This window comes from Glycine soja, chromosome 15 (assembly GCF_004193775.1).
Source record: "Glycine soja cultivar W05 chromosome 15, ASM419377v2, whole genome shotgun sequence".
Lineage (NCBI taxonomy): Eukaryota > Viridiplantae > Streptophyta > Magnoliopsida > Fabales > Fabaceae > Glycine > Glycine soja.
This window is the reverse complement of record NC_041016.1, coordinates 3,394,394-3,406,837: the sequence shown is the minus strand read 5'-3', so window position 1 is coordinate 3,406,837 and position 12,444 is coordinate 3,394,394. Positions and strand designations below refer to the sequence as shown.

Sequence of the window (12,444 nt, the reverse complement as noted above, 5' to 3'; positions counted from 1 at the left end):
TCTTGCATTCCTTTTTCTTCTTTTTCGTTTCTTATGTAGCTTCTAAATTTGATGCTTGACAGCATCCTATGCCCGAGTATGTTTTAAATTCATATTATTTGGTAAGAATTTAATTTGTGTTTTGCACGCTATTTTAAATTTAGACAAAAATTAAAAGGCATATACATAACAAAATCTTAAAATTATTAAAAATATAAAAAAAATGTGAATAATCTATTAAAAAAATAGAGATGATAAGTTAAGAATGACATTTGCCATAGTTGAAAAATAGTAACTCTAATTTAATGTGTAAGAGTTAAAAAAAAAAACACTCTAAATCTGTTATTAAAAATATGGGAGAGAAATAGTTGAAATTAATTTAGGGGATAAAAATAAATTTTAATCCAAAAATATTAAAAAAAAAGTGTTAATTTGAAGTATAAGGATAAATTTGAGAAGAGTGAGAAAATTTTAACATAAAATAATTAAAAGAAATTATTTTAGAATTACAGCCATGTGAGATTTAAAACAAAAAGTTAATGTCAAAGAAGTTTAAGACTAATATTAATTTAGAAAGATAAATGTTAAAACAAGGGTGAAACAATGTATATAAGAACACATATTTTTCATGCGCGACAACTTTTTTTTTTCTTCTGAAAACAAAATCATGTGTCACAACTATAAATTACATATTCAAACTCAAATTTGAGATTATTGATTAAATTATTACAACTCAATGTTATATTATTTATACACATGATATGATGATGAAAGAACATAATTTTTAAAGAGAAAGAGATACTACAACTAAAAAATATAAGATTCAAGACTATATATTTTAATCTTCTCTACATAGCTTACAGTTTTTTTAGCATTTTATTCCTTTTTTTTGTGTGTGTATCATATCATACCTAGATTTTTTGAATGAATAATACGTGGTAGCCATATTTGATTTTATTTTTTGTATGATTTTTTCTATCATATACATTAATGTCGAGTCTAAAAGTCAATTCTTGTAAATGAAAAACTAAATGTGTGGGAGACCTTTAAACAAGTCTGCTTCAAAAAAATAACCTTCAAATAAGTTCACTCAACTTAGTTTAAATTCTTTGGAGCTTTAAATAATTTTATACAAATTACTCAATTTCTTCATGTTGAATTAATCTTAATTAATTGCTTGTATTAATTATATAGTGTTAATGGATGTTCTACCATTATTTTGGAAATAAAAATATCGTATTTAATAAAAATTTAATACTTAATATATTAAAAATTTAAAATATTTTTATTTATAAATTATTGACAAACATCTTAAAGATAATTATTAATTAATGTTTACCTATTTTAAAATAAGAAAAATAAGTTTTTAACCTGAAAAGAATATTGTCAAGATCGAAAACCATGTAAAAAAAATGTTTTGATTTTTTTATGCAAAATTGTTTTGATTTATGGTTGAGTAAATGCAATTTGGCGTGGAGAGAAAAGGAAAGATTTCTCGTTTTATCCATCATGTTCAGAATGTGTGTCAAAATCACCATCCAAGCTAATGACATGTATCAAGGTTTCCTTTTTATCCTACCCTTTCCCTTCCATGAAAACATGTACTGCAGCCACTAAACTGGTAAAGAAATGGACGATGCAGGATTGACACTTCCGATTGAAAATTTCTCTTACACTACCTTGTGACTTGGATTTAATTTTCAACGGTAGTAACAGTAAGATTTTATTTTTATTTTTATAGAAAGTAAGAAATTATTTTTGATTCGTATTTATAATAATTGATTATATTATATAAATGGAGTATGAATTGGATTAAATGCCTATTGGGCAATTGCCACCAACTGCAACGGTCTAACTTGATAGTTGATACTATCACTTTGATTTGGTTTGGCTTTGATCTTTACTAGAAATAATCATTTATGAGATTTATTTATTTTTCGATTGAATTTTGAATTAATTAAAGTCTTTGTTTCTTTTTACTAAACCAGAATTAAGAAAAAAAATAACTTTATTTTAGCGTGCAAAGATGTTTAACCTGAAAAACGACTCGAAACGATCGTATTCATCTTCACATTGAGACGTTAATAAGAGTCTTCAATAAATTAGGAAATTTCATAGACTGGTCAAGGTTGAATTCAATTCATCACCTGAACTAGCTAGGTGTTTGGAAACTTTGTAAATTAATACTAGTATGTACATCCGTGAGAAATTACTCTATTTAATAAATTAACCAACGGGGGAGGGGTACCTGGTAAGTGATAACTACATATAAAAGCTTCACATAAATTCAGTTTATGGTTGATGTCTTATGCCGTGTTTGTAAAACACTTATGTTTAACGTAACTTCCGTTCATTTCAGTGAGACAAAAGAGTCACTTTTACGCTTCCTACATTAGAAAGGGTGAATATATGTTTAACGAACTGTAAATAAGAATCCACACATATACTTTATATCTTTCATAAAATTATATTACTATCAGTGCATTATTGCATGAGGTTTTATACAAAAGACGTGTCCGGGAGACATAATGACAAAGTACATTTTTGGATAATGAGAAATGTTTCAAAATTTTATTACTTTAAGATTAAAAATACTTTTAAATCTTTCAGATTGAAATACAAACATGCAGAGTGAAGAAATAAAGATAAATGTAAGCATGTTCAAAAGCAATATATGTTTTCAGTAGTTTAAAATAATATCAGATCATGTGGAAAAGAAAAGTTTATGATAAAATTATCTCATACGTTAAAAGTGTATATGTTCATGCAGTATCCACCGCCCCACTTGTTACAACTTGAGTCCATCTAAATCCAATCCAAACCTAAGTATGAAAGTAATACGAATTATAATTCGTATCACTTTGTCTATGCTTCGTACCCTTCAGTTCAGTATTTTTACTTGGGACATACACTATGTCTATGCTCCGTATCCTTCACGTCACTCCTTTTATTTTATTTTCTGAACAGATGCCCCCTTCTCTGACCACATGACGAGGTTTTCATTGTTTCCGGAGGATTTGGATTTTCTCCATTTTTTCTATTACTAAGCTTTGGAGATAATAAATTAAATGTCACATTTCATAAAATATGTTATCTCCATTTTATTCATTATCTTAAAAACTTATAAAATGGAAGAGATAGAGGGGGGAATGAAGAGAATTCATTTCCGTTTCTGACTCAAAATTTTGCTCTCCGAGTGTATTATTTTTGCTCTCGGAAAGTTCCCAAACTAACAAGAACCATACATACTGTCCAGCATTCCTTACGTCTAAGCCTTTCTTCTCTACGTACCTGGCTTGATTCAATTACGCATGCATGCTCTCTGACTCTATATTTTAATTATATGGAATTTCCAAAGGTTCTACTATATTTCTAACACAACATTCCTCTTTCTCTTTTTTTTATAATCAACTTTTTATTAAATAAAATTGAAAAAATTCTAATACTTCAATGCAAATAAATGGTAATTCTTCAATAGTATAATTGATTCAAATTACTTTTTTACATAAAAAAAAATATTGAATTGTGTAAATGTAAATAAATCTTATATTACTACGTCCAGAAATAATAATAATAATAGTAATGATGATAATAATATGATAAATAGATTTGGAATACGAATATTATTTATGTTATCGCACAAGTATTTAGTTGTATTTACAATTGAAGGGGTATGTGGACTGTGATACCACCGAATATTGCACAAAGTCACAAAGCACAAGTAATTACGATTGAAGGGGCATAGAGACATTAGAGACTACAAGCAAGCTAGGTAAAGAAAAAGGAAATAAATAGATATATTGGTCTGATTTTGCTTTCGAGGAAGTTGATGAAGTTCGAAGCATGCTTTCCATGGGACGAATATATAAATTGAGTAATGGTGTATAATATAAATCATAGCAGCACTCTCATAGTCCCATGTGCTAACATCATCATTTTATATAACGACTGAGAATGTACGATATTTAAAGAAAAAAAAAAAACAAAAGCCCCGTTTTTTTCCCTGGTTTATTTCTCAGCTCAGGCCTACAGATGAAATAATTAATTTTTATAAGGAAATGTTTGGTATAGATTGAAGTATAAATGAATGAAGGTAGTTAATGTCAGCAGGATACTAACGAGGGCCGGCAGCATTAAATATTTAATATATTAAATATCACTTAATTAATATTATCTTTTTCCTTAATCAATATAGTAAGAGGTTAAAAGCAGTAGTGACATTTTTAGGCTCTTATTTACAATTTTGATAGTATCTGACAATTTATCGTGAAATATGTGACCTTTGAATCAAAAAGGCGATATAAGTATTATTTAGTACATGTATAATTTCTATGATAAATGTTCAATCAAATTGCCTATTGATTTGAGGCAGAATAATAATAAAATAAAAAAGTGTTTAAACTTTTTATCTGAAAAAAAGAGAGACTTCATATACGTATTTCTATACATATAACGGTTGACATATTGTTGTCAAACTGGACAATACTTGTAGGTCGTGGCCGTAGAATAGTTTAAATCCTATTGTATATAATATAACTATATATTAATGTTAATACAACAATTTTTTATTATTAAGATCTTATATGTTAATCTTGAAACAATATATCTTTAGAGAGGAAGTCATATAAGGGAATCTTTTCGAGTAAAATCTTTCCTATATGTATGATAAGGGAATCGAATCTCGAAAGTGAATTTTATCTCTTTCTATAGTTTTCTTCATATGTATAATCAGGAAATCGAACTTTATATTATTAGTTAGGAGTATGTAAAAATTAGTTGGACAAAAAGATTAAACATTTTAATTCAAATAGTCAAATTGATTTAGATTTAGAAATTGATTCAAAATTGATTTTAAAAAACTGATTATGAACTGAATTAATTTTTAATAAGTTTTAAATTAATGTTGTTAGAGTCAAACCAATTTCAAATTAATTTTTAAATAATTTTTGTTAGATAAAAATATTTAAATGAAAATTAATTCGATTAATCATATTGGTTTTGTAAAAAAAATTTAATTAATTAAATTGATTTTATAAAATAATGTACTTATTTTTTATTAAACTAATTCAAAAAAAATAATTTAATTTAGGTTCGATTACAATCCCGTTAAATATGATGAATTTTTTGACATACCTCTATTGTTATCATACTTAAAGATTCTAATCATCTATGTTGAATGTTGTTGGTGAAAATATATATATATATATATATATATATATATATATATATATATATATATATATATATATATATATATATATATATATATATATATGAACCCAGCATTCTTAAAGTATATGAAAGGATAACATTTTTTTTTATTTCATGACTCTTACACTTGTTTATGGGATCATGACGACGTATTACAGAGAAATAAAACCCAGCCGCATGCAATAGTAGTATATTCTAGACTAGAGCGAGACCCGGACACAGTTGATTTCATTGTTATTATTAGTTAATAGCCTCTCTTACTTTTATACCTAGCTTTTCAGGGCCTTGGCAGGGCAATAATATAATCTTATATAAGTATTACTTTAAAAATAAGAGGCATTGTTACTTTAATTCTTTAAATATTTTTATTCTTCAATCATTCTTTTAAAAAATACGACTTTTATAATAATCTTTCTAAATTAATTTATAATTATTTTTGTTCAAAATGCAAACTAATTGTCAAATTAACTGATGACAATGCAGTATAGAAGCATAACTTGAATGAAAATTTTATATTTTTGAGAGACTAATTAAAAAATTATAAGAAATTATTTGATGGCACATTAATATACCAATGTGAACATTTTCGACTAAAACACTTAATGTGATTTTTTTTATTGACATAATATCAAATTATTTAGTATTATCATTAAAAAATTATCACACGCGTGACCCCCCAAAAAGAATACTCCACTGACAAATTTCACACAATTCAGCTTTGGGTTGAAAAGTCCATGAGCCCATGCATTCCGCCTAGTAAGAAAAGTTATTTTAAAAAAAAAAAAATGGGCCTTTATCACAGCTATTTGAGCAAAGACTGGGGAATTGATATTCACACCTCCAAAATTGCTTTTGGCCTCTATTATGAATGCGCAAATACCAAAATGTCTTTTTGCTTCTTTCCTCCCATATTGGAACTCACCCCACCCTTTATAGCAAACCACAGTAGAATAGTGATTCATTGTGTAACAATTTATGCAGAGAATTCATACTTTCATTGTGTTTTTTTTCTTAAAAAAATATCCAATAGAATCATACTTTCTTAATTGGTCCCCACTTGCATGACAAAATCGTGTTTCCGTTATTCATTTTTTTCCACACACCCAACTACACAACGGAACTACACTTCCACTAAACTAGTGGGGGTGTAAACAAAGAGTACAATGAAATCATGATTCTGTTGTACATTACACAACAAAATTTTGGAAAATTATATCTATGGAATTTAAGAATGTTGGTAGGGGCCAAAAATAATGTTGTTGGGCAAATAGCAACCCCCAAAAGAGGGCTTTGGGCCTTTAGGTTCTAAAATGGCCTCAAAGAAATCTAATCATTCGGGTGTTACATCCGGTTGGGTCATTCTTCTGATTTATCATTGTTGATGCTTAATATATGTTGTACACTATTATAGCGTTTTTTTTAGCATCCTATGTTGTACTTATGCAAGTAGCCATGATATCTATTGAAAAACAAAACAAAACAAAACATTAAACACAAAAATATCTTTCAGATCGAAAAGTGGTTATGCTTAGATTGTAGATTTGTAATATCAATATTCACTCTCAAGTGACTTCATTTAGAAAAGAATTCTCGTTAAAATGATTGAGAGCGGGATAATTAAGATTTGGGATGCTTTACCTTCGAAGACAAATTACTAAGATTGTCGTCCACTCCCTCCCAAACAGAACAACCAAAACTCCTACCAACTCAATTTCATAAGGAGTGAGACCTTATTAGATTTGAAGAAATAATGCGTCTAATTAAATCGATTTAATGAAAAAAGTTTGAGTTAATTTGGAATTTTGGATGGAGTTAATTTTTCAAACATCCCTAACAAATTTGGTTGATTAGCGGTATTTATTCTCCTACCAAGAAAGTTCAAAACTCTAAGTGGACACGAAAAGCAGGAGGAAATATCAACTTTGGTAGGCGACTTGTGGTTGTGGTGAGATACATGATAGTGGGAAGGCAACAAAATAATACCAGTACCATTCAACATAACCCATATTAACATGATTTGGTTTCATAAGGGAAAAGGATAGGTTTATTGTTATGCACAGAAGCACGGAAAATAACAGCCTAGCTTCGAGGGCTAGGAACCTCCATAAGAGAAAAGAATAAGGAAGAAAACTTGTATTGTTTTTCTGCTGTCCTCTATTACATACTAAGCATCCCTTATATAGAGGCACTAGCCAAGGGTGCTGCTACGAAAACAAAAGGTCATTACTATGAAGTGTTGCACAATGGGAAGCAACATGCCAACAACATACTCCCTGTGAACCAGTATCCTCCTGATAGCTCAACACCTTCTAATGGATTATGTTAAAGGGAAACCACCAAGGGGTTTGTGCCCTTAGTGGTGCTTTTGATGGTTTGTTTTGTCCCTCCTAACATTAATTGTCCCATCAAAAACACCTTGTCCTCAAGGTGTTGGATTTTCAAATCATGGCTTCTAAAAGCAATATCGAGATCCCAAGGTCTATTCCGGTGAAATGCACCTGGTTTCGCAGTTGTGCATAGTGCAAAGGCAACTAGTTGGCATTTGCGTGCGACCATGGCAGACCCATAGGACTCAACTACCATCTAAAACAGTGTCATGTCTATATGTTCCAAAAGATTGTCATGTGGAGCCGTTGCACGACCATAATGAACAACAACACTTAAGAGGTTGTCGAGGGAAATAACAACACGAGCGTGGTCGAGCTGGTTGAAGATGGAGGACGGCGCGTGGGGCACGAGCGTGATCGAGCTGGTTGAAGATGCAGGACGTCGCGTGGGTCACGTGGTGCTTGCTGTTGGCAGCAAGGTGGGGAGCAAGCATGGGTGATTGGTTTTGTTGCATTGGCACGGGGCATGGAGGCCCAGTCAGCCTGGAAGGCGGAGTTGATAATGGTGCGAGACTTGGTTGCATGGTGCAGAGCATGGTGGCAGAGTTGGTATGGAAAACAGAGGCGGCGATGGTGACTGCACGGAGGAAGAAGATGGGTAGTATTAATAACGCGAAAGTCATAGGTTCGATTTCTATGGATTAGCAATCCGTATTGGACTTATGAAAAGGCAAAAACGACATTTCCTTGTTATGTTGGGTGTACCAGCAAAACTGCTGGATGCCCCTAGCAGTTCACTGGGTATTTTCGTTTGGGACGCAACACCATTTTCTCCTCCAAGTGGGCCTATACATGGACAAAGCAGTGGTTGCCCATTAAGACTTAAAGAGTACTATTTTACTCTTTCTATGTTACTAGTGGTTTTTTTTTTTTTATTTATACCTCCTTCTTTTTTATCGGTTAAAGAAGTGAGCACCCAATGAAATAAATTATGAATGTTGAATTAGATTAATGGTCTAAACTCTACAGAAAGTCCTAAACTGTAAACAATGATTAATTTCTTAAAAAAACTCTTCTCAAAACTTACAAACCAAAACATCAGAAACTTCTTCAAATTCTAATTTTACATTCTATGAAATCATTTAAATTTTATCAATTTTTAAATCATTTTCTAACTTTTAAACCTTTGAAAGTATTTCTTAACCCAAATCAACATGAACGTCAAAATATATGAATATTATTGAAGTGGTAAAAGAAACCAATTACATATTTCATAATAGTTATAATTGAATTGGTAAAAAAAAAAGTAGTAAATAGTTACCTGACAAAGTTCATTGCTATTTTTTTTTTCTTTTTTCAGTCGTTTTACGCAAAAGACGTTTTATGTCATTTGGCATTTTTCAGGCAAAATTACAGTTTCATTGGTCTATCGAAGAGAGGGACATGTGAAGGACCCGTAGAGATTTACTAATTATATAAGCGAGTTTGCGTACTGATAGGAGATGGTGTTTCTAATGCGCAATGGTAATTTCCATTCTCTCAAGATTTACTAATGACGTTTATTTCTACATTTGCAGGCTTAGGGTTTGTTTACTACATTCTTGATTTAGGCTCCAATCCAACTTATTCTGATATTTTTAGTAAGAATCACTGTTATTTAACTATTTTCAGGATAAAAAAGATTACTTCGTTTCATATCTTAAATTAGAAAGACAAAAAGAAAAAAACTATTGGATAGAATATAGAAATGAAAAATGTTTTAATTTATTTTAAATCATCCAAACAACAGAATCTGATATTATTATTTTATTGTATTCCTTTTTATCGATTCAAATATAGTATTAATATTTCCTTGATGGATTGCTATTATAGTGTTCTTTAAACTAAACATATAATTAATTCGTGTTACAATATATAGAGATATTGGTTGCAGAGACAATTAATATATGAAGTGTACAGATTGTCATCATTGTAGATTAAACAGACCAATCCACATTCCGCCATTACATCATCTCTATCTTTCTTATTCTCTTCCTCTCTTTCTTTCAAACTTCAACTTAATTCGAGTTATAATTTTTGCTGGCTGCAAAGTTGTGTCATCACGTGCTTATGGATTGCGGAATGTGGATTGGTCTGTTTAATCTACAATGGTGACAAGCATGTTTTATTAACATTAAGTGATATATAAAAACTTGTTTCATTGTATATAAAAAGAAAAAAACAAATTAAAAGAACAAGAATTAATTGTATATATATATATATATATATATATACATACCATATTACGCACGATACAATTTATTTTTATAAATATATATGGAACTGATTCGATTACCCTGGATGGGGTCTTACATGAAAGTAAATAATATAAGAAACACAATTTATATATGATGGAGTAAGGCAATTAAGATGATAGTAGCAGAGTGAATGAAATCAGTCCTTATTGGGAGCATCTGCATAGTAATTATGGTAATGAATGGAAACTCCAGGAGCCTTTCTCTTCTTGAGAATGTCCATGCCACCGAGAAAGAAGACGATCGGCGACAGAGTGGCCCAGTCCTCGTTCTCGGCGCTGTAGCCAGCAAAGAGTTTTCTTCTGGGATAAAGCTTGGTTAGTTCATTGTAGCGCTTCACCAACGTGGTTGGGTCGAACACTGGTTTGAGCTCGCTTTGGAACTGGTAATCGACCCAGTCAACGAAGAAGGACACAGCGCTGTACAACAAGGGATAATATTCTTCGTTCAGAGCAAACGAGGGAGAAATAGAAGCCTCGCTCACTACGCCCTTTTCTTTGAGGTTCCTTATGAGCTGTCCCACGCACTCGATAAAGTCACCGGGGGAGGCATCGATGTGCTCGTAAAGCACGTCGATGCCGTCCACGTGGAGGTTGTAGTCTTCGTTCTTGATGAGGTGCGTGAGGGACTCGGTGGCGTTGTCGATCCAGGTTTTGTTGTTTAAGGGTTTGAAGGGGTGTTGGGTGCCGCGGTTGCCGATGCTGATGAAGACTTTGATGTCAACGTTGGGGTTCTTGTCCTTGAAGCGCGCGATGGATTCGGGGGTGACCTTGCTCAGGTCCCAGGTCGGTCGGAAAACGCCGTTGGTGGGGGCACCCTCGTCGTCGTAGTCGCTGGCGAAGGTCAGGGCGATCTGGTACTCCTTCAGGAATTTCGCCGACACAAACACTTGCGAGAACGAGTCGTCGAACGTGTATTGCCGGAAAATCGACAACATTGTGCCAAGAGACCAATATATGGAATTGCAATTTGGGTGTTGTGCCAGAAATTGCCCAGCCCAAGGTGTCATTATATACTTCACTTGTGTCCAGGCCACATTAGAATTAACATGGAGTATCTATCACGTGAGTCTAAATGTAAGCAACACATGGTTTTGTTGAAAATTGTGTAAATCTCATTTTTTTTTTGTTTAATGAATTTCATCCATGACTCTGTAATTTCAATAAACTTTAACTCATAAGAAATGTGTGAGAATGTATTGTTAGCAATTAAGTTAATAATATATACTACTTAGACGATGAAAATTATACAATTGAAAAATAAAAAGACTCATAATAATTTAAAAAAAAAGAGAGAGAGAGACTTGATTTGCGAAATTACATAAAGTGACTAAATGTTCCATTAAAAGGCAAGCTTTAATGATATTCAAGGGAAACTTATTGGAACAGCAACGTGGTGTTAGGATAGGGTATCAACAACCTCCTACTATATAGTGGCTAAGTAAAAATAAAATAGTTCCTACTTATTGGCTACCTTTGGATGTGGTCCGGGATTTCCGAAAGCTACTTTCACTTGCTCTTATGAGTAACTGACAATGAAACTGATCTTGGCAAAATATCTGTCAAAATCTTCTTCTCTCTGTTTCTATTGGAAGTTTTGTTTTATATTGTGAATTTCACGTCTAATTTTTAGTTAGAAAGCTTTGTTTGAGGAAAAAAAATTATATATAGAATACCTAAAATTATATGGCAATACTATTACTTCATGTCAATGCCTAAAATTAGTTGGAGATGAGGTGAAAAAAATAATCTAACAAAATCATTCAACGAATGAGGTCGAGTGAGTCATATAGTAAAATTGCATTGGACAAAATTTAAATTTGTATATATAGGAAGAAAATGAATACATTCACAATCAAATACATATATTTATGATTAGATGGTATGGCTATCCAATATCATATAATTTTATCTGTTAAACATGTGTAATAATCAAGAGATTCAATGTCATGCATATTTTGTAGAAGAGATTAGTCCATTAGATAAATTTCAATATCTCATAAATTAGTACTAATTGAGGGTACCCTACGTTAAAAAAAAATATCAATGTCAAACTCAATATCACCCACCCTACACAAGGGATTTAAGTCGTTTCCTGTCACTCAAACCAACACATTTTTCTCCTTATTGCAAAATCAAATTAAGAAGATCGAAACAATAACAACTTTATTTTATAGGAACTGGATAATTGTTTAAGCTAAATTAATAAAAATTAGACCTTCAGACGCTGTAAATGCATTGATGGAGAACAGAAAGCTTAAACCTGCAACAAAAGCATTGATAGGTAGCGCATGAGCATGGAATAATAATAATAATAAAAAAACAGAAGAAGAATGCAAATAATATTAATAATAATAATATTTGCAAATGTTAAATGTCAAAATTTTTAACAAATTTATATCTAGTTTCATAATTCACCCGCGCGTTCTCATAAAATTCATATGATAAATAATTTTCTTTACACGGAAAATTGATATTTGATTATAGTAAAACATTGGCGGCACCCAATCCATGCCCGAAAAAAGATTAACCGCGGGACCGAACCCGCCAACACAAAATTCACTTTTTCATTTAACGGCTCAAGCCACGTCACCGATCCAAATGAAGTCTCTTCTCCCATCTCCATCGTACATA

At 31.4% G+C, this 12,444-nt stretch overlaps 1 protein-coding gene across 1 annotated transcript; it reads right to left on the bottom strand.

Moving 5' to 3' along the window:
* Positions 1-9,757: 9,757 nt before the first annotated feature.
* On the bottom strand, positions 9,758-10,848 carry LOC114387025 (ruBisCO-associated protein-like). Its single transcript, XM_028347128.1, has one exon. It carries the CDS (start codon positions 10,818-10,820, stop codon positions 9,951-9,953), a length of 870 nt encoding a protein of 289 aa, XP_028202929.1. The 5' UTR covers positions 10,821-10,848; the 3' UTR covers positions 9,758-9,950.
* Between the last annotated feature and the right edge of the window lie 1,596 nt (positions 10,849-12,444).